This window comes from Scleropages formosus, chromosome 20 (assembly GCF_900964775.1).
Source record: "Scleropages formosus chromosome 20, fSclFor1.1, whole genome shotgun sequence".
Classification (NCBI taxonomy): Eukaryota; Metazoa; Chordata; class Actinopteri; order Osteoglossiformes; family Osteoglossidae; genus Scleropages; species Scleropages formosus.
In genome coordinates this window covers 23273118-23295434 of record NC_041825.1, presented here as the reverse complement: position 1 = coordinate 23295434, position 22317 = coordinate 23273118, and the positions used below count along the sequence as shown (strand labels likewise).

At 43.3% G+C, this 22317-nt stretch overlaps 3 protein-coding genes and 1 non-coding gene across 6 annotated transcripts; 2 read left to right on the top strand and 2 right to left on the bottom strand.

Annotated features, from left to right (window-relative positions):
- Nucleotides 1-387: 387 nt before the first annotated feature.
- On the bottom strand, nt 388-6768 carry plbd1b (phospholipase B domain containing 1b). Its single transcript, XM_018761548.1, has 11 exons — nt 6654-6768; nt 5565-5787; nt 5349-5432; nt 5102-5243; nt 4604-4744; nt 3108-3252; nt 2446-2646; nt 1964-2104; nt 1369-1554; nt 1133-1239; nt 388-1024 (listed from the first exon to the last, which is right to left on the bottom strand). Exons 1-11 carry the CDS (start codon nt 6766-6768, stop codon nt 848-850), a joined length of 1662 nt encoding a protein of 553 aa, XP_018617064.1. The 3' UTR covers nt 388-847.
- A 1166-nt stretch (nt 6769-7934) lies between these two features.
- Nucleotides 7935-8007, bottom strand: trnar-ccu (transfer RNA arginine (anticodon CCU)). The gene has a single exon. It is a non-coding gene; the product is annotated as a tRNA-Arg (tRNA).
- Nucleotides 8008-8582: 575 nt separating this feature from the next.
- Nucleotides 8583-11794, top strand: cby1 (chibby 1, beta catenin antagonist). 3 transcript variants are annotated; one of them, XM_018761418.2, is made up of 5 exons: nt 8583-8625; nt 9688-9775; nt 9932-10037; nt 10326-10438; nt 11363-11794. In XM_018761418.2, the coding sequence occupies exons 2-5, from the start codon at nt 9698-9700 to the stop codon at nt 11447-11449; spliced, it is 384 nt and encodes a 127-aa protein (XP_018616934.1). In that variant the 5' UTR covers nt 8583-8625; nt 9688-9697; the 3' UTR covers nt 11450-11794. The 3 variants fall into 3 exon arrangements, with proteins under 3 accessions (XP_018616934.1, XP_018616933.1, XP_018616935.1); XM_018761417.2 differs by lacking the exon at nt 8583-8625 and adding an exon at nt 8639-8775; XM_018761419.2 differs by lacking the exon at nt 8583-8625 and adding an exon at nt 8639-8820.
- Nucleotides 11795-18212: 6418 nt separating this feature from the next.
- Nucleotides 18213-22001, top strand: slc16a8 (solute carrier family 16 member 8). Its single transcript, XM_029247000.1, has 5 exons — nt 18213-18429; nt 18569-18712; nt 19360-19613; nt 19674-20217; nt 21775-22001. Exons 1-5 carry the CDS (start codon nt 18213-18215, stop codon nt 21999-22001), a joined length of 1386 nt encoding a protein of 461 aa, XP_029102833.1.
- Nucleotides 22002-22317: the final 316 nt, after the last annotated feature.

Below are 22317 nucleotides of genomic sequence, written 5' to 3'. Positions count from 1 at the left end.
TTTGAAGTCTTCTACGAGTCCTTTCGCTCAAAGATGAAAGTGAAGTCCTGTTAGGAGAGCCGCGGAGCATTATGGGGTTTGAAGTTTTCTACCAGTCCTTTCGCTCAAAGCTGACAGTGAAGTCCTGTTAGGAGAGCCGCGGTGCATTGTGGGGTGTGAAGTCACACGCCGCTCTCGCTTCGATAGCTGTCCGGTCCCAGGGAATTAAATCTTAAGACTATAAACTTTTTGTAAGACAGTTAATGGAAATGTTCATGAGGTCACAATCAAGTTGGAATACTGTGTTCCGAGTATTTTTTTGTTAATCAGTGACTGTGATGGAAACTCTTTCAAAATGCAAAATTTAATTATCCGTGCAGTAGTTATAGATGAAAATTGCCAGGCTGTACACTACACAAAGTAACCTGCTTGTACTAGTAAATACATTCAGCAGGCAAATTCTCAGTTGGGATTAGCTTCTTTTTATTCAGCTAACAGGGACTAGTTACAACATAAGATGAGTGCTGGATGAAAGAAAAAATATGCAAATAGTGGGTAACAGAAGGTGATTATTTGCACAAAACATTTCTGTGTTTTCATTTTCAAGCTGTACTGGGGATGTCTCTTTCTCAGTTTACAGCCCCTCCTTCAAAATATCCCCAATGCTTGGAAATTGTATTGACACAAATACAAACCCCATCGGCGCAGTTGAGTTTATGATCACATTACCATTATTCCAATACTATTTCTCATTCTTTAATTTAAGCGTATTTCAACTCCCCTCATAAGCGCTTCGTAAAAACCTTTCGGTCCCACCACCAAACTGTCCGATTGCTCCCTTTCTGATGCTTTCCTCCTCCTTTCTTTTTCACGGGAAAGAGATTGAGGGTCGCATTGTTACAAAGGTGAAGTTGTAGGTCTCGGGCAGTCCTCGGTGTGCTGTGCGACTGAACCGGCTCCAGGAGAAGGCTGGCAGCCCACCCTGTGTCGTTGGCCCATTAACTGCCTCGGATGCGAGTTGCTGTGCCATGTGGAAGTCTGTAACCTGCAGGGTATCCCAGAAGGCAGAAAATGAACAAGAAGAAAGGAGAGAGCGAGTGCACACAAATGCCTTGACATGTTTGCCAAAATAGTATAGTAATAGTAAAGTTACTTTGGTATCGTAACAGCCTCCGGGTTGCGGTCGCTTGTTCCTCAGGTCATTGCGGCAGCATATGGTCTTACATGGATTTCCCTTAGCATAAGGGTCCTTCTTGAAATCTGAAACGCGCATCAAATCTCTTTTGCCATGATCTATTTCACTCAAAGCACAGAGAAATCTGTGCAAACTAATATTAAGCTGTGTACAACTTTACACTCAGACGGACCTAAGAACAGAGAGGCACATACTATTGTATCGCAACATGCGCTTCATAGATGCTAGGTCGGTCACCCCTCCCTGATCCCTGCGGAAGATCTTGGCACGTGGACAAAGGTCGTAGGAGAAGTCCTCTCCATGCTTCTGCCACATGGGGCCATAGCCGCTCAGACTGTAGATCTCTGGGTGAAATGGCACATTGTAGGATGGCCAGTAACCTGGGGGAGAACAAAGATGGAGAACAGGATGCAGACACTGGTTCTTCCTACAGATGGGATTGCTGGTTTCAAGCACTCAACTGTATGGTAAAAGGCAACAACCCTAGTGGAGAGTGTTGCAGAGGAATACCCACATGTCACTAAAGTGACTAAGTAGACCTTGTGGGCACTGCATTTGAGTCTGATATAGAACTGGAATACAATACTGCAAACTGAGAAAATGAAAATAAGTGTTCATTTGCATTCATTGCATGTCAAGGTGATACCTCATGATTTTAAATGTCTTGGGTCCCACCCCCATCCAGAGTGTGCACAATCCATTCACATCAGCTAGTGTCACATGTGTCCCTCAGAGTACCTGGGTACTAAAAAAGCAGTGTATCCATGTTGTTGGTGTCTTGTCTCTCACCTCTGCGCAAGGCTTGCGTCTGGTCCGAGTACATCACAAGCCCAGGAATCTGTTCCACGACAGTCAGCGCCCCATCTTCGATCCTGCTGCCCAGAAACACCTTGCTTAGATCCACCACCATGTACTGGCTGTTGTATGTGCCTGGGAGCAAGAGTGATAGAACAATTCTCTGTCTACCGTGAGCACTGCAATTTTTGGAGTAAGGTCTTTGATAAATTTAAAACAGAGATACACTACAGAGATCATCCATGTAAAGCAGCTGGTTGCACGGTATAACTTTTGGAACAAGTCCATTCACAGCTACAGTATAACAAAGGTATGTCAAAGTGAAAATATGCAAGTTTTAACATGAGCAAAAGTCACTTTGCAAAATCAACACAATGAATAAGTTTTTCTCAGTTTCCAAGATATCTGCAGGTAGTGATCGGTCGCTTCACGTTTCCACACCAATCATCAGTAGCATTCAGAGGCATATCCCTCACCAGAGTTGTGCCTGGAGAAAACTTGGGCCCACTCCTCCCCACTGTGCGCTAGGGCATGTGCCAGCCGCACCCTCTGCCAAGCCAGCAGGCTGTGGGGCGTCACATGAGAGAAGAGCGAGGCATTGTAAACATTGTTGGTGGTCTGGGTCATCAGAAGTTTGCTGCCAAGGATGTAGAAATCATCCAGGGATGCAAGCAAGCCTGCAGCAGAGTGAAAGGAGTGTGACTGTGTTCAGCGTTGGATAGTACGCTCTACCAGTGGATCAGTGCTTCGACAACCACAGAGAGTGTCCAAACTGTTGGGTTTAAAGAGGCCAGACCTGGCAGAGCTAGGATGTGGAGAAAGCTAGAATTTATTATAGACAATGGATCACGCCCCCTCCATGATGTGATTGCTGTGAGCTCAAGTACGTTGCACAAGCACAAACACTTCTTGGTGTCCTTCTTACCAGCTGCCTCCATAATGGCTAGTTCTTTAATACAGAGACACAGGCATGTGACCTGCAGTTGCTGCATTTGTTTAACTGTCCAGTAACTATAATTTGTAATTGTCTATTTGTTTGGGTGTAATTGCATTGCCTTAGGTGTTATGGGCATTTTGTTGGTAGGTGTTATGCATTTAGCTGCTGTGTGTATGAATGAACTTTTTCTCATTTGCTGACCAGGGTAGCTGCTGAAGGACATCCTTCCCATGGCAGTGTGGGGCTCGGCCACCCCGATGTCCCAGTGCTTGTATATGCGCAGGGTGGCGGTGTAAGTGTACCAGGTGGAGTGGGCCAGCAGGATGTTCTCATAGCCAGGCAACATCTGAGATAAGATCAAACAGCTGAAAGCACCTATGATCCTCTATATACTGACAACATATATATTGGCATTCACAAAACAGCAATGGTGACTGGGCACTTGGATAACCAGACCGCTGCTGAGGACAATAATATAACACATGCCAAGTTACAAACAAGGGAACTGAGCTGAAATGAACTCATGGCAACCACAAGGGAATAAGCAATGCATTTATGACCATGGAAATAGCAGACAAAAAGAATGACGTGAGTCTATCATCAGCTAATTAAGTGGAGCATATTAACAGCCTACCATGTCTGTATTAATAGGAGAAAAGTGTACGGCTTTTTGATAAGGTCTATCAGCTCAACATCATCAGAAGACACACCCACACACTGTCTGAAACTGCTTGTCCCGAGCGGGGTTGCGGTGAGCTGGAGCCTAACCTGGTAGTACACGTGCAGGGCTGGGAGGGGGCACACCCAGGGCGGGACACCAGTCCATCGCATGGCACCTCAAGCAGGACTCGAACCCCAGACCCGGCCAAACCCCATGCACCACCGCGCCCCCCTTAAAAAGGGTCCACTATAGTCAAAACCATACTGGAGCCTCTCTTTTCCTATCTGGAACGCTCAGGTCCTGCTATCTTGACTGTATCATTTGGGCAGGAATATTCAGGAAATCCAAGATTTTCTGGTCAACTTCCAACCCCTTCCAAAGTCAGCACTGCAGACCACTGCCAGAGATATCTAAAAGGTGAGTCACCCAAATGAGGCAAGTCTGAGCAACTATACCTGGTAAAATTACCAAGGAACTGTCAGAGGGAAGTAATGGATTTTTTTTAGAAACATCATATTAGCTGACTGTTGAAAATCCCTGGAAACTTGGTGAGGATTTAACTCCCACGCAGGAGAAGGAACCGAGTTGCCTCCTACACGACTTGAGTAATGTCTTTTTCAACACTCTGGCCTGCACTCACTTTTTTTACCCACTCCATCTGCAGCATCCTGTATAACGAGTAACAATTACGCACTCCCACATCTCTACTGCCCACCAGGCGAATATCAAGAAAAGGGGTACAGTGAATGTTTCGCCTAGGCGTGACTCTGAATTCACACATCCCATGAGCAAGACCTATTTTCATGATGATGACTTGAGCAATTAAAGACAATATCTGATGTTGCTGAATAACCCATGATGAGAAGGTAATCCTGCAACCCATATGCACTGATTTACCGTTTTGACCTGACAACGGTGTATCTGCAGGTACTCTTCACTCCAGAAGCCTCAATAAAGTTTTCATCTTGTCCTGCTGTAGTGCCTGCTTAGAAACCTTGAAAAACAAACTAACACAAAACACGTGATGATCTCTGACCTTGATGAGTGCAGAGCAGTGGCCCATGCTTGGTGCTCTAAAGCTAGATGTGGACTTGTTGGTTTGGGGCCTCAATGCTGGCATGAGGTCCAGAAGGTCCCCCACCCCACTTAGGAACTGCACTGCAAACATCGAAAGAGGCTGATAGGAAAAGATGCAGTGGGGCAAGAAAGTAAAAAACAGAAACATCACTTTGACACAGAAAAACTGTCACGGTCATTAATATAACCTCTAGTTAATCATTTTCAAACCTGTATACAAAATAAACAACTAAAAGAGTGGCACAGATGCTGTTTGTTACCGGCCCTTTCTGGAAAAAAAAAAAAAAGAAGATATTTCTGGACAGACCCTGAGGTAAGTTTAGAACAAGCACAGTTGTGTAAGCATAAAAGCTTTAAGCCTGAGAGGCTTTTTCCACATCTCTTAGTCAACAAAGAAAAATGGAGCATAAACAGAGTACTCAGGCGTATATCTATGCCCACACACACACACACACACCTTGCTGTGAAGCCTCTTGGCCCAATGTGCCAGTCCAGCATGCAGCCCATCCAACTGAGCCACAAGCAGACCGGCATGTCGCCAGAAGGGATCGCTGTTCTTATTGAGCTCAACCTGCCTCCTTGTCCAGGTGTCCTGCTCACTGAGAGTGATAAACACAGATAATAAGGCCATGAAGGCACAGAGAGGTTTTCTTAAAATATGTGCTTTGTGCTCTCAGGTTCATTAACTCCAGAGCTAGTGTTACCTCATAAATTCTTTCACTCGCTTTAACACCCTTGGGTCCTTTATCAGCTGGGGATACAGATTGCCAAAATGATTGTGCATTTGCCTAACAGGGAAATAAACAAAAAACATAATCATAAGGAGCTGGACCGGACAATAAAATACCATTGTGTTCTTTCTCCTAACGAAAGTGGTCACTCTCATGACATGACGAGACATTGATGTCAGCCCTGCTTACCGGGCAGTGAGGAAGCCCTCAAGGTACCCTGCCAGGTAGTAGGTGACCTCATCCTCTTGGGGGGTCTCCCCATACCCAGCCTGGAGGTCCAGCACCACCCAACCCGTGTCAGACAGGGTGTCGTTTAGGAGCCCGTAGGCCCCCCCAGACCTGTCCATCACATCATCTTTCAGCTCCACAGTCTTGGAGGATGAGTTCCAGTACACTGTGGCTACATGGACTTCTGACACAATACAGAACGTCATCATTTTCATAACCAATGGTCATAAATTGTGATGAATCATGCAATTGCAGTATGAGAGAAAAACTGCAGTTCTTCATTGTCCCAGAAAGGGACAAGAGTATCATACCTTTGAGAAATTCTGCCACTGACCATGACAAGAAAAACTGTATTTTTTTAACAAAACAGGGGCACATCATTGTACAATCTCCAAACACGAATTCTGCAAACAGCTTCTGCTGAAAATATAATAATAAACTCTAGCTACACTTTGATCTTAGCCAACTTATTTTTTTTCTTTACACGGATCAGAATGGATTACCAGCCCACCAGATCTTAGCCAACATTTTTTTTACTTCAATCCTTCTTACAGTAACAAAACATAGAAGTCCATATTCAGATCTACACAGAACACCAATATCTAAATAAAGCAGCTCAAATGAATAAACCTTAAAAGGGAACCAAGTTGCATCATTCTTTAAAAAAATGAAATATTTCTCAAGGGTATGGTGAATGACAATCATTCTCACAGCTCAGTAAAATGGACAAGAACATTTAACCTCAAAACCCCCAACATTCACAAAAAAAGATCCAACAGCTATATTCTGAAGATGGTAGTGGGTCAAAGGCTCTAAACAGAACCATGCAGCAGGCACTTCACATATTACAGAATTTCTAAGGACAAAAGCCTTTTAAACTGTTGCACAGCTTCCAAGTCCACTTTCAGCCACTTTCCTGACTTCCTGGCTTTGTGTTACTGTGATCCTGTGGGAGGTCAGGGGTGCCTGAACAATAGGATATGGGGCTCTGGCTGATGGATCATGTAGTGCACCCAGCCCTGACTGCTGCACGCCCTGACTGCTGCACACCCAGGTTGCGCCACTCCGTCTCCGACATGAGGTGCATCTTCGGCAGCATCACATGCCTAAACTCGAATTCGTCCTCGTCATATTTGTCGGAGTAGTAACTCCGCTTTGTTGACATGACTGCTAGTTCAGCATCTTGAATGCGGAGCTGAGACTGTTCAAATTTCTTGAAAATATAGACCCATAGCATATATTTAACAAACATTCTCAGAAACAAGCTTGTGTGTCAGTTATAACCGTCAGAGGCCACCTCACTAAACAAAACCACACAGCACCTATACATCACACCTTCTTAACCAACAGGCCAAAAAGTCCAGCTAACCTCACATACAACACAAAGCACTCCCAATACAATTTCTAAGAACGCAGACAGCTCAAGTACTGACGGTGGGCACTCAAAAGTTGCAGAAAAACTGAAAAATATCCCACAAATGACTAACAAATGAAAGCAACAATACACAAAACCAAAGAATTGGCAGTGAACACCAACTTTTATTCAACGTAATTTAAAAACACATCCATGCTACGTCGCAATGGATGATGGGAAAGCTCTCCTCACCCTGGCACCTAGAATGTAATAATTAGTAGCAATGGCGTATCCGTACTGTATCATACATACATACACAGACAATTCTATTATATTACATAGACTGTAATACATTAACGAACAATTATGTAAGTGTCAAAAGCGAATAGTACATAAAATGACGCAGTTTTATATTTAATCAGTGTTTAACTTACTGTCTGCTGCTGTCGGCGCCTCCACTACGCACAGAATGAGAATCGTGTAAATATATAATCCTTTGCCACAAATTACATACATTTACTGCACTCTTTAACTACAAAAACAAAAAAAGAACATGAGGTCTGAGACGTTGCTTGCTAGGCCGTTGAAAGGCTTGTTAATTATCTTGTCAGACTCAGTTTAATCCGTTTACGGAAGGAGTTTACTCGCTTAGAAGCTCATAAATCCGTTTTCTCACTGGCCGTCTGTATTTCATTTCTCTATAAAAACTTACTCATAACCTATTGTTATTTTTCTAAAGTTCATATTTTCGTTTTTAATTCACATTTGATTTCCAGTCTAAAAATTTAATAGCTCACGGGATGAAAAGCCAGAAAAACACGGTACGGTTAATGAGAAATCATGTAGCAATTAAATTAAAGTTAATAATAACGGATTTGAAGTTAATTCAAAGACAAAATTTGTAACGTTTTATGTTGTTTGCGGTTGCTATGCATATTGTTGACTCACTGTCTTTGGAAAGAGTATAAAAAAACACCCACCCCAGATGGGACTCGAACCCACAATCCCTGGCTTAGGAGGCCAGTGCCTTATCCATTAGGCCACTGGGGCTGCTTAGAAGTTGGTGCCATTTTCGTCGTTTTTAAGCATCCATGTTATGGTTTTATTGTAAATTGAGATATTAAATATATACGCTTCATACATGGAACATTATGCATCTTTTGGTTAAAAATTAACCCTCAGACTAGATCAGATTTCTTTTAAATTAATCTACATTGCTTAGGGAGAACAAAAGAAAAACAATGAACAGTCTGTAATCTGTATTTTTTCATTTATAACAATTCTATGAACGCATAATTTCTATCTTTCTTTTTATATTTCTTTTATATGAACTAATTGCACAACAATTCAGAACAAAAACGAAGAGCTAATCGCCATGGAGACCACGCTGTCGGTAGCGTTCGTGGACCATTCTACTTCAATTTCCTAATAGGGGGAATTTCACAACATTTTAATTTTCGACAACTACTTATTAAAATACGTGTCAATACCCCACACTTTCGCGAATATTGCTACTTAAATGATCTGAGAATAGTGTCATTCAGTCGGACGACAGCCTTAACAGCATTGTTATGTTTTCATAAGACTCGTCACCCCCCCCTCGAAAAGTGGTATTTCCGCGCTGAGGTGAACTGCGCTCCATTGCGGTCCATGTTACCAGAGACTCTGGTAAGATGTCTAGTTGTTTATGGACATTTTCCCTAAAAACGAAGAAATCGCAACAAATAAAGTTGTAATTATGTAAAGTGATAAGATGATATTGTTACTTTTATCTTCCGTTGGCTAACTTCTGTGGGATGCAACAGATAAAATGCCAATGTATGTGGCAATTCATCATTGGTTTAAAATTTAATAAACGTGTCGGTACGTACGTCGTAAGTCTTGCGCAGTTTTTCTTAGACGATCGTGGGTGGTTGTGATGCGTTTATTAGTTTAATCACTATGCCCCCCTCAGCATCAGGTTAAAATCCGTAGATACTAGTCGAATTAATCGACTAGTTTCATTGTCAGTAGGCAGATCTGCGCGGATCAGCTGGTTTACTACTACAGCATTTCTACATGATTACTTAATAATTACATTGTCACTCTTCAGATGAAATGTGTACAAATTGCAGTTTTAAACAAGTGTGCGTCAAGCAAAAGCAGTGATCGGCTCTGAATTTGACAGTGTCACCATGATCCACCTGCCCTGTAGAGAAAGAACACATGGATTTGGGGATATGATGGGATACAAGCTTAGTGGTGTGGTGATTCATCAGTTCAGATGTTCTTTACATTTGTTTAGTCATACCAAGCTTTTCTGCAAAGCTACTTACACTGATTTACTGTTTCTAAAGCTGGCCAGATTTTACTGGAGCATTCTAGGTTAGTACCTTGCCCAGAGGTACTACATCAGGAGGTGGGATTTGAACCTGTAACCTCCAAGCCTAGGGGTGGTGACACTAACAACCATGTTGTTACCTTCCATGTTTTTGTGAACCCAGCTTCTGATGCAGTTATGGAACATATATTGATTACTCATATGTTTGGCAGGGGAGTGAATTTCATTGCTATGGCTAACACCAGAATTTCCATGTACACATGTGGTTGGCTCAAGTGTGTAACTTTCAGCGATAAGACCACCTCCACTCTGCCTGAAGGTTATTTTATCCACTTTCATTTCTAAGAGCAGAATGAAATTGTGTTCACTGTACACCATTATGGTAAAATTTTACCATTTCCTGTCTGCAGAGACTCAAATATGCCCTTGTTTGGAAACACGTTCAGCCCCAAGAAGACTCCTCCTCGGAGGTCGGCCTCTTTGTCTAACCTCCACACGGTATGCGGCCTAAAGTCTTCTGCAAGGCTGAAACATAAACAAGACATACGCCTTAAATCACACACACATTCATAGTGAAAATGGTCATCAAATCCACTTGTGCGCTTAAAAACAGTAGCTCTCATGGATACTCTCTCTCTGTCATGTCCAACCCAGTTGGACCGATCCACCAGGGAAATAGAGTTAGGCCTGGAGTATGGAGCCCCTGTGATGAACATTGGAGGACAGAGCTTGAAGTTTGAAGATGGACAATGGATCTCAGGTAAAGGAAATGGTCACAGGTTCTTCCCGAACAGGTTTTGACTAAGTCTTGTTTAATGAAGGCTCTTTTGTTTGCAGGTTTGAAACACATACTTCTATTTCTGCATAGTGAATTTACTTTTTTGTATATCTACCAAAAAACAAGACCTACTGTCTTTATGAGTGAAACATTTACTAATGCAGGTTAGAGTGTTGCTGTGTTCATGTGTGTCTAGGATTAAGCTGGGCATTGCTGTGTCTGAAAGAAGGCACAGGAAATGTTTACTCCAGTTGCCGGCGTGCTTTTCAGACTCAGGAGGAAGCGTGTCAGCAAAGGAGGTACAGAAGCTGAAGAAGAGAAACCTGCAGCTGGAGGAGGAGAATAACCTCCTGAGGCTAAAGATCGATATCCTTCTGGACATGGTAAAACCTTGTGTCTTATTGGTCTCCACTGTAGATTCAGCCATAGTCACTGATCTTATTGTACCACATCCTGTCCGTAGTTATAGTACCAGTCAAAAGTTAAGTTGATTTGTTGGAACAACAAATTTTCCCTTCGTAACTGACACCGTTTTACATCCAGGTTATCAGTTTGTGTTGCCCTTTCCTATTCTTCTTTTTACCAAAGTTCTTATATAACTTTGAGGTGTGCTTTGGGTCATTATCTTGCTGAAAAATTAATGGCTGCTTAACTGGACATAATCCTGGTGATATACCATCCCAGTGAAATGTGGTGTGGTAGTTATGCTGGTTGAGATGCCATGGTCTTGGAAAAGTAGCCCCACATCATTACACTCCCTCCTCCTTGCTGGACAGTGAGAACCACTCAGGCACTCTGTCTAGGTCTTACAAGCAGTTGGTGGTTGGACCCAGATATTTAGCATTTTTACTTGTCTGTTCATAAAACTAATGGGGTGCGGTGGCGCAGTGGGTTGGACCGCAGTCCTGCTCTCCCGTGGGTCTGGGGTTCGAGTCCCGCTTGGGGTGCCTTGCGACGGACTGGCGTCCCGTCCTGGGTGTGTCCCCTCCCCCTCTGGCCTTACGCTCTGTGTTACCGGGTAGGCTCCGGTTCCCCGTGACCCCGTATGGGACAAGCGGTTCTGAAAATGTGTGTGTGTGTGTGTGTGTGTTCATAAAACTGACTTCCATTCCTCAAGTGTCCAGTTTCTGTTTTTTTTGACCCAGCCAGGTCTGGTTTTCTTTAGCAAATGTTAATATCAGACTGGTACTGTACTCTATACTCTATTCTCCTTGATGTTCTGTGTAACAGTAGCCTACATAAGAAAATAATTAATTGCAGTGTGGTTCAGAAAATTGTTTAGTTTTTAAAATGGCACCTTTTTTCAGTTGTCAGAAACAACGGCTGAATCCCATCTAATGGCAAAGGAACTTGAAGAGATGAGAGAAGAAAACCAGACTAAGCGGAAGAAATGAAAGAAGCGTAAGGGTTGCACAGACTAGTCGATTTGTCGGCTTTACTGCTCTGTGATGACACTTTAAACTTGACCTGGACTAGTCGCTGATCACGTGATTATGACACTAACAACATGGACGCCTCCGAGAAAACAACAGGTGAGGAGCCTGGTGGGTCACTGCAGTAAACCAGCAGCGGTTCATCAATTGTGTGGAAATACTTCACTAAGGATGAAGCCTGTGCTACTGTCACTTGCAAGTAATGCAAGTCCGTCCTGATGTACAACAAAAGTACAAGTGCGATGCACACAAAGGCATCCGCTAACACTATGATCCAAATCCTCTCGACAGCAGTTAGCGACTTCACCAAACACCCTGCCGTAATGAAGAAAAGACGGCTGCAAGTCACCAAGTTGCTGGTGAATTTCATTGTCAAAGATATTAGACCTTTAGCTGCACTAGATCGTGTGCGTCAGTTTTGTTTTCCTCCCCAAGTTGGTCCGTGTTCGATGCCTTCATTCATTTTTTTGTTTTAATACTAAAGGCAGAAAAAATGAAAAAAACAGCTTTTTATTGTTTCTGAGCACACGCAAAAAGAAAAGGACTTGGTTATTAGTTTTCTCTTTTCTTTTAATCATACAAAGTGCAGAAATCAAAATGTCACAATACCAAATAGGATGAATACCCTAAAGTACACAATATTTCCAGTCTAACAAGTAGCCTAACCAAGAATGGGTGGAACAGTGCCACAGCAAGTAGTGCTGCTGTCTGTGAGAGGATGTGGGTTTGATCCCCGCTTAGTTTGTGTGGAGTTTGCATGTTTTCCTCATGTCTATGTGGGTTTCCTCAGAGTGCTCTGGTTTCCTCCCACAGTCTGAAGACATGCTGTTCAGGTTCACCTGTAGTGTGTGAGTGACAGAGAGAGTGTGTTCCACTGATGTATGGATGAGTGACCCTTTGTAAGTAGTATATCTAGCAGTGTAAGTCACCTTGGTGAATAAGGTGTGTGGGCTGATAACACTACATAGAGTTTGTTGGAAGTCACTTTGGAGAAAAGCATCTGCTAAAAAATAAACGTCTAACAAGTAGCCTATGTATGAGCTGTCTGTTGTGAGCATATGCATTCAGTTTGAGAATACAGATTGTCAGTTGTTGCAAAGCATTCCCTTCTCCTGTGTTTTTATTTATGACGTCATCAGTGATTAGTCGATGTCGACTTGACTTTCATCACATAACTGTTGACTTTAAAAAATTTGAAGTCGTGCAACCCTTAAAAAAGAGTGGTGGGAATAATTATTAAGGACATCACTACCTACCAAGATTGAAAGATACAATGATGTATATTTTGTATTTTGTACTTGCAGAATTGATCTTTATCGGTACACCTCTTTTAGCAGTAATTGGCCTGAAGTAGATTTAAGTATAAGTAGATTTGTTTAGCTTTTAAAAACATTTTCTTCAGGTTATGGCCCTACACAAAAACAGTACAGGTTCATATAAATGTTCTGTTTCAGAATGAAATTTTTATTGTGTGTTTCCATTTTGTTCTGTATGCAAGGTGTATAGTTGGTTTCTTACACAACATATTTAATGTTGTTATTGTTCTGTCAATGTATCACTGTTAAGTTCTGTACAGTTTCTAAGAGTAAAGTATCCAGAACTGTTTTTAAAACATGCATTTGTTCTTGTCATGTCTTACTTCTTTACGGTGCATTCTGGAACCTGGTTATGTTTGTCTGACCACTGGCGGTCCTCTAAGGATGCCAGTTCTTATGCAGTGTCCTTTTCAGAAATTTCTAGGGACACAGTATAGAAAGTGTGTTGGGCAGCCTGGAATGTGTCGGTTCTGCTCCTGTGAGATTCAGAGGGACCCAGTAAGCGCAATGTAAGGACCTTGCGCCCAGTGCTAAGCTGATGGATGGAAAACATACCCCTTGTCCTCCTCTTCCGTTCAGTGTAGCTTGGCTTTGTCACGTGTCTCTCCTTTCCACGGAGGCAACAAATAATATTTATTGAGTAATCCCGGAAAACCTCGGAACCCTGTTTGTTACATGATGGAGCCTTGGCTTGAAACGCAGAGACAAGTGCAACCAGAGAACAGCTTGGATTTATTTCCTGTGACAAGAAGGGGCTTAGAAAGGATCGACGTGCGGGACCGCTGGTCTGCAAACACAGAATTACAGGGATTACGTCTGCAGAGTAGAACACGTACCGGATCGGGGGTTTGGGTTACTAAAGGTGTTCCCTGAACCTCGTCACTCCTCGATCTCACGTTCTAGAAAACAAAAAAATTAATTCCAACCCATAAACATTTATCCTCTTTCAGAACCGCTTGTCCCTTACAGGGTCACAGGGAACCGGAGCCTACCCGGTAACACAGGGCGTAAGGCCGGAGGGGGAAGGGGACACACCCAGGACAGGATGCCAGGCTGCCGCAAGGCACCCCAAGCGGGACTCGAACCCCAGACCCACCGGAGAGCAGGACTGCGGTCCAACCCACTGCACCACCGCACCCCCTACCTCATAAACATTTACTAAAATAATAAAATATTCTGTTCCTACATTTAAAATTATTAAGCCTTTCACTGATAAAATTGAGCCTGATCATTTATGAATATTAGTAAGATCACATTGATGTAAACATCTAGTTCTCGTTATTTAGAATGTTAAAAAATAATCAGTTAAAGGGAAGGAGTCGACCAAACCGACTGAACACCAGTGTGACACGAGAGCTGTGGATTCACCCACACAGCTGGAAAACTCCTCCAAGCAGCTCATCCACATGAACTGTATGAAGGCTGCTGACTCATTTTGAGGAAAGATACATTTAAAAAATTAATAACAGCAAGCTCATAACGTGTGGAACTTTCATGCTCTCTCGAGGTTCACATGGGATTATTCTACAGTGTGAAGACATGTCTCAGGTGAATTGGAGTCTGTTCCAGAATAGCCTGGAAGCACTAGCAAACCTAAGCAATTGTCTAGTGCTCCAAGTTTTGAGGTCGCCAAATTTTGGTACTGAAATCAAAAAATAAATTATCTTGGAAAAAAATGAGAAAAATTTACTTTGGTTAACAATAAAGAAAGAGGTTCATTGGAAAATTTAAGATCTACTGCATTTAATATGTAAACATATGATGCCACCTCGGGTCTTTGAGATGAACTTTGTAGGTAAACTGTTCCTGTATGCAATACATAGTATCTATCTATTTGTTCCCTTAAACTGCAGTCTTGAAAATAAATTTAGTTTTCAGTTTATTTACAGATGTTAAATTATATATTTTTGGTTTGGACATGAAGGGGGCGCGGTGGCGCAGTGGGTTGGACCATGGTCCTGCTCTCCAGTAGGTCTGGGGTTCGAGTCCTGCTTGGGGTGCCTTGCGATGGACTGGCGTCCTGTCCTGGGTGTGTCCCCTCCCCCTCCGGCCTTACACCCTGTGTTGCCGGGTAGGCTCCGGTTCCCCTGTGACCCTGTATGGGACAAGCGGTTCTGAAAATGTGTGTGTGTGTGTGGTTTGGACATATCCCATGTTCACATACATTTTCATAAATAATTACAAATTCAAATTCTACATTTATTTATTCAGCATATGCTTTTTTCCAAAGCAACTTCCAATGAACTCTATGTAGTGTTAAGAGCCCACACACCTATTCACCAAGGTGACTTACACTGCTAGATGCACTACTTACACTGTGTCACTCATCCATACATCAATGGGACACACACTCTCTATTCTAATTCTGTTTCCCCTTTTCTGATCTTTAAGATTTTTCTCTTCCCTTATATTTTGTATTTATCAGTGTCTAAAATAAAAATTATTTTTTCAAATATATGCATATCTTCATTAATTTAAAGACAAGAATCTAAAGGCTGCCAAGATTTTTGTGTACAGGAGCCAAACACCCCTGGACTAGTCCTGCAAAAGTTCGCAGAAGTGATAGACAGTGGTACCAGTATCAATAAAATCCAAACAACTGTCACGCTGATCCATGACATATATAATATGAACATTTACTATAGTGCTGTGTATTTTTATTTGGGCAACGATCAAATTTTGGTTTGTGTACTACCAGCAATAAAAAGACAGCCTCTTAATCTTTCTTTCAATAAGATTAACTTTCTTTCAATCTTACACAGTTGTAGCCGCCTAAAAGCGGTACGGGAAATAGCTGCAGATTAATGTCAAGTAAACAGTGGTTCCTAGGAAAGTTCTTTGTTATTGACCCCTCCTATGAAGTTCAGAGTGGCTTGGCATCACTATATAAGGGGCAGGACTGAGAGTGGGGACGAAAAATTAGTTTAACAGCTGATAAAGACAAGATTCAGGAGAAAAGAGAGGAGGTATGATTTGCTGAAAAAAGAAGACCTTGGAGACTTGGTGCTTGAATTGCAACAGCTGGAACAGAAACACGGGCAGGATAAGTATGTGTGAGCACAACTTGGGAGAAGAAAGAAGGACGACAAAGCCAGTCTATCACTTTCTCTGATCACTCGCGGTGTGAGATAATGGATGTGAGCCTCATGGAAGCACTGCGGTCCATATGACTCCCAGAAGCACCAGGATTCTGAATAATCACGGTGGAATCCATTTGGGTCATCCCATATCTGCTGTCAACAGGTAACGGTGTACTGCTTTTACCTTTGAATCCGTCGAGATGTGTGTACACAAAGTGCTTGCACAATCGACAGAAATAATTTTAATTTTAAATCACGGGATGTTGTAAAAGCTAGTTAGTCCTAGTCCAATATTGTTCCTAGTCCAATTCTTCCTATTCCTAGTCCAATATTTGTCCTAGTCCAATTTTCTTATGTTGAGATGTTTCACCTAAAAATGTTGTCTCATTGCTCAAACTCATTACAACAAATGAAACTCAATGATGCCTACAAGAATATGTTGGTATTTACTGAGCCCCTTTCCCCAGGAAATATGTTTTATATGAAACTGGAAGGTCAGGGCTTAGATCAGGTGTACATGAATGTGAAAATTGCACAGAGCATCACAGATGAGTGCCAGAATATATAAATATTGTATCAAAGTGAAACTACAGTGATGCAAATGTCTGTGATTCAAAAACAAATTGCTGAATGAACGAAAGCTTGTAACTGTGTTCATGTCCATCACCAGATTGGTTTTTTGAGCAATGAAGCCATGCAAACATTCAGGCAGGCTGAGTTTCATGACAAATCTGGAAAGAGTCAATCCAAGGGCATGACAAATGGCACACGAAGCATAAGAATTCCTGTTAGTGTGATAATTAGAGACGTTTCAGAGGAGGTTTATATTGTGACGGACAGTAATTGACAGGTGAGTGGGTGGGGCCAAAGGATCTAGCTACTTAAGGATGTTTGGCTGGGAAAAATAAGATGGTATCCCTATTATGAGCAAGACAATTTCACTAATAAACTCAATGATAATGCCTACGTTTCTGGATTCCAGACCCAAATTTTAGGTCAATAAATAAAATAAAGTAAGAATTTATTTATTTATTTATTTATTTATTTATTTATTTATTAGGGGGTGCGGTGGCGCAGTGGATTGGACCGCAGTCCTGCTGTCCAGTGGGTCTGGGGTTCAAGTCCCGCTTGGGGTACCTTGCGACGGACTGGCGTCCCGTCCTGGGTGTGTCCCCTTCCCCCTCCGGCCTTACGCCCTGTGTTGCCGGGTAGGCTCCGGTTCCCCGTGACCCTGTAAGGGACAAGCGGTTCTGATAATGTGTGTGTGTGTGTGTATTTATTTATTTATTTAAACGGGGGATGCCGTGGCGCAGCGGGTTTGGCTGGCTCCTGCTTTCTGGTGGATCTGGGGTTCAAGTCCTGCTTGGGGTGTCTTGCGATGGACTGGCGTCCTGTTCTGGGTGTGTCCCCTCCCCCTTCGACCTTACGCCCTGTGTTGCCGGGTGGGCTCCGGTTCCCCGCAACCCCGTCTGGGACAAGCGGTTTAGACAATGTGTGTGTGTGTATTTTCATCACCTTCCACACTGTTTTATGTCTACAAGCATAAGCAAAAAATGGTTTGAGCAGATTATTCCTTTAAAATAATTTCATGAGGATTACTGAGAATTAAATATGGAGCTTTTATTTAAGGAAATATTTCAGGGGATTTATAGCTGAGAAACCATGTATCGACACTGCCTGGATTAGAGGCGAAATAGCCAAATAAAGCCAACCAAAAAGCCAATAAAAATTTTATGTGATGAGTAGGAATAAACCAGCCAGTAAGGCAGTGATAACAGACAGTGAAATGTTTACCTCTCTTGAGCTGTAGAGCAGCAGGTTCCATAAACAAAGAAGTAAACTTTCTAGAGTTTTAGAATGTGAAAAGGATATTGTCATGAAAGATAAAACAAGGGTAAGACAAAAAATAGAGACCTTAGCCTGACAGAGATAATGTGAAGTAATGCTTGTCAAACAAAGTGTTGGGAAGTTAATCAGTGATAATGGAGTCTACCAGTGGGTGGTAAGTGGCATTATGGTTAAGGAACTGAGAGCGCAGAAGGCAAGCTCACAATACAAGAACAGATCACCTTTCACTAGTGCAAGTCATCTACTAGATGAAGTATTGATCACAATAATAAGGGCACATAATTCCGTTCAATGGTTAAGACATAATTGTTACTACATGTTGAGGTATGGTTGTAATGTATGGGCATATTGACACATCCTGAAAGATGACTTCCATTTTAATCCACAGTAGTTCAGAGGAGCTGAGAGGGTCACGTCACTGATTCTCCGAGGACTTCACCACCATCCCATTGTTGACTAGACCCAGAATCCTGAGAGAGCATGGGGGTCCGCATGGGTCAGGGCAGAGGACCGCCAGCCCCCGATGGTGGCTGGGGCTGGGCTGTACTGCTGAGCTGCTTCGTGGTCACTGGTTTCTCCTACGCCTTCCCCAAGGCTGTCAGCATTTATTTCAAGGAACTGATGCGAGACTTCGGGGTGGGTTACAGTGATACAGCCTGGATTTCCTCCATCATGCTTGCAATGCTCTATGGCAGTGGTGAGCTTTGTTTTTTTATTAAAAATGTTTCTTTTCTAAAATTGTTTATTAATTTTAAAAATTAATAAATACAACATATTCATGAACCAAAGACTGTAGAAATAATCACACCCTGCAATTCTGTATACTTCCTGGCCAGGCCCTGTGTCCAGTATAATGGTGAACAAGTTTGGCTGTCGACCAGTGATGCTGTTTGGGGGCTTGCTGGCATCGGCAGGCATGGTGGCTGCATCCTTCACCACCAACATTGTCCAGCTTTATCTGACTGCTGGCGTTGCCACAGGTTGCTCATCCAATGCTATTCTTTAACTGCATTTACTGCATTTCTGCCATCAAATGCTTCACGCTCTCTTTGTGTTATTCATTATTCGTTTTCTTTACCACAAAACTCACACAACTATCATCTTTGTCCCAGCTTCACGTTATCCGTTCATCCATCCATTACCATTAACTTCTCACCCAGTGCAAGTGTTCCTGTGGTCGAAGCCTATCCCAAAAGGGCGTGAACCAGGGTACACCTGGACAGGTGCAGGGCATTACATTATTGACTTGCTTTGAAAATAATACTTAAAGCCCACTGCCTTCAAAAGCTTACAGTGATTCACCATATCACTTTTCATATGAATGGCTGAATATTTGAACCATTCCTTTGTGCCATTCTCAGCAACAGTTGCACTCTAGGGACTGAACATGCACCCTGACTGATCACAAGGTCTATACATTATTCCATTATCCCCCCTGCTGACCCCTATATTTTATCCGGAGGCTCATAAAGCTGTGTTGCACAATTGGTATGTGTATGCCTGTTCCTTGGTTTTAGCATGTAATCCTTGCACTTTCCTTTGCAGTCCAGTGCTTATGCGGCCTCTGTTTTAACTGACTCACTGTGTTGTACTTCCTCCCTGACTTACGCAAACGCTGTCTTTCCAGGTATGGGCCTAGCGCTGAATTTCCAGCCATCACTCATCATGCTCGGCTGCTACTTTGACCGTCGGAGGCCATTGGCCAACGGACTCGCAGCAGCCGGGAGCCCAGTCTTCCTCTCTGCTCTCTCCCCACTTGGCCAAGTCCTGGTGGACCATTTTGGATGGAGAGGAGGCTTCCTCATCATGGGTGGGTTGCTGCTAAACTGCTGCACTTGCGGAGCTGTCATGAGACCCCTGGAGCAGAAGCAGAACAAGGAAGTCAGAGGAGAGGCTAGTGCCCAAGAGCTGAAGGAGATGATAACTTCAAAAACAGGACAGGACGACAGTAGTAAGAGTGAGGATTGCACGGAGCAATCTGAGAAAACCAACATGAAGAACAGGAAGAAACTTCTGGACTTTAGTGTACTCCGCAATAAGGGCCTTGTAATCTACATTATCACCAAGTTTGTTGCTATCCTTGGCCTTTTTGTTCCCACCATCCTACTGGTGAACTACGCCAAGGACCAGGGCATACCAGATCATGAGGCTGCTTTCCTGCTCTCCATCATCGGCTTCGTCGATATCTTTGCCCGGCCCACATGTGGCCTGGTTGCTGGGCTAAAGCGTGTGCGACCAAGGATGGCTTACTTCTTCAGCCTGGCTTTGCTCTTCAACGGGCTGACGGACGTGTGCTCTGCTAGAAGCACAAGCTACATTGGCCTTGTGGTCTTCTGCGTCTTCTTCGGGCTGTCCTATGGAATGGTGGGTGCCCTTCAGTTTGAGATGCTGATGGGCATCGTGGGGACAAGGGGTTTCTCCAGTGCCCTGGGCCTGGTGCTGCTCATCGAGGCTGTGGCTGTGCTCATCGGACCCCCCTCGGCTGGTGAGAGAAGTGGGAGACACGGGAGAGCTAGACGTGAGGAGCTCTGTAACCTGTGGAAGTTCCTTATCAAGAGGAAAGTGAGGAAAGAAAAAGAAGGGCAGATCATTGCGAGGACTGAGATATGTGCTAAAAGAAATGATTGATTTTACTTATTCATTTATTTTGTAATTATGTAATTAATAACTGTCCACATTTGTATTTCTACATTCTTCAATATATTCTCCTTTAAACAGTGCCGTTGAAAATAGTGAGTTTAGTTCACTAGGAAGACACCAGAACAGAGTACAGTGGGTCCCCTACTTACAAACTTAATACGAAACAAGTTAGTTTGTTACTCGAAAAGTTTGTCAACTGAATGTGATATGGAGTGGGCCAGGGGCTTCACTTCAGTTCTTTACTGTAATTCTATTCTGTTCTAATTCTATACGCAGATAGTTGTGTAATGTGTGTTTCAAAAACTGTGGTTTGGGACTTGGTGATTGTACCCAAAGAATTGTTCTGTGTCTGTATCTCTCTGTCTGTTGGTAAAATGCAGTTTTGTTATCTCAGAGGGGGGCGGGGTGGTGCAGTGGGTTGGATCGGGTCCTGCTCTCCGGTGGATCTGGGGTTCCAGTCCCGCTTGGGGTGCCTTGCGACGGAGTGGTGCCCTGTCCTGGGTGTGCCCCCCCCCAGCCTTACGCCCTGTGTTGCCAGGTTAGGCTCTGGCTCTCCGCAACCCTCTATGGGACAAGCGGTTCAGACAATGTGTGTGTGTGTGTGTGTGTGTGTGTTATCTCAGAGTGATACGTCGCTTGGGGAAAAGCGTCTATTAAATTAGTAAATATAGATGTAAATATTGGCAACCTGGATAGTTGCTGATGGAGACCAGGCAGGAATAGCACCTCTCCTGATGGTGAGCCAGGACACCTCGTGCACGAGCCTGTGTGTTCTGAGTTCCCTGGGAGCAGTTTTCACGACTCACAAAAGCACAATAAAGAAAAGAGGTAGAGCAGTGGAGGGGCGCAGCGGGTTTGGCCGGGGCCTGCTCTCTGGTGGATCTGGGGTTCCAGTCCTGCTTAGGGTGCCTTGCGACGGACTGGCGTCCCGTCTGGGGTGTGTCCCCTCCCCCTTCAGCCTTGCGCCCTGTGTTGTCAGGTTAGGCTCTGGATTGCCATGACCCTGCTTGGGACAAGCAGTTGTAAACATTTTGTGTGTGTGTGTGTGTGTGTTGACAAACTTAAGGCAGCGCTTTCTATTTCTGATCCCTCTCTGTTGAAAAATTGAGTGAAGCTTAAGCGTGCAACTCCAATTGGTACGTTAGATGAATTTATGAAAAAATGAATACAAAATACATCTCAAAAACTTTAACAACTGCAAAAAGTCCTTTGCTAAAAAAACTTTTAAGTTGGGCACCCAGTGTTTTAAGACGGAGGAATACAAGTGAAAGAATTGTTCATCTTACTGCTATACTGTATGATGATTCTGTTTACATACAGTATAATTCTGCTTTAAATGTATTCTCTTACATGTAGTTTCTGTACACTGATGATAACCTGCATTCTTTTGTCTGTCTTACAGGTCGTTTAGTGGATGCATACAAGAGCTATGAGCTCATATTCTACATGGCCGGGGGAGAGTTAATAGCTGCAGGTGTGTGTCTGTGTGTGGCATCGTACTGTTGTGTTGGACGGAGTAAGAAACATAATCCACACAAGGAGGCAGAGCGGGATGTGGAGAAGGATCTGCCAGTGGCTGATGGCACCCACACAGATCACAACAGCGAACAGTCCCGTGGAGCAGCTTGAGAGCACGACAGGCCCGAGAAGAGCACAGTGGACATAGACTGCTTCTGACTTCGAGAATCCCACCAAAAACCAAAATGTTATGACTGAGTGATCAGCCACATGGACACGACCTCACAGAAAGGCAGAAAAAGAAAACACCGCCTTGTGCAAAAGTTTAAACTCCTGCAGGCATTTGACTCTGTAGTACAGTTTAAGGTTAAATTGTTAAATGTATGTGTGTACAGCGACATCTCTTTGAATTTCAGTTATCAAGTTCTGATTGAGTTGTACTCTTAATCAAACACATTCATTTAAACTGCTGATGATTCTCTCTGGA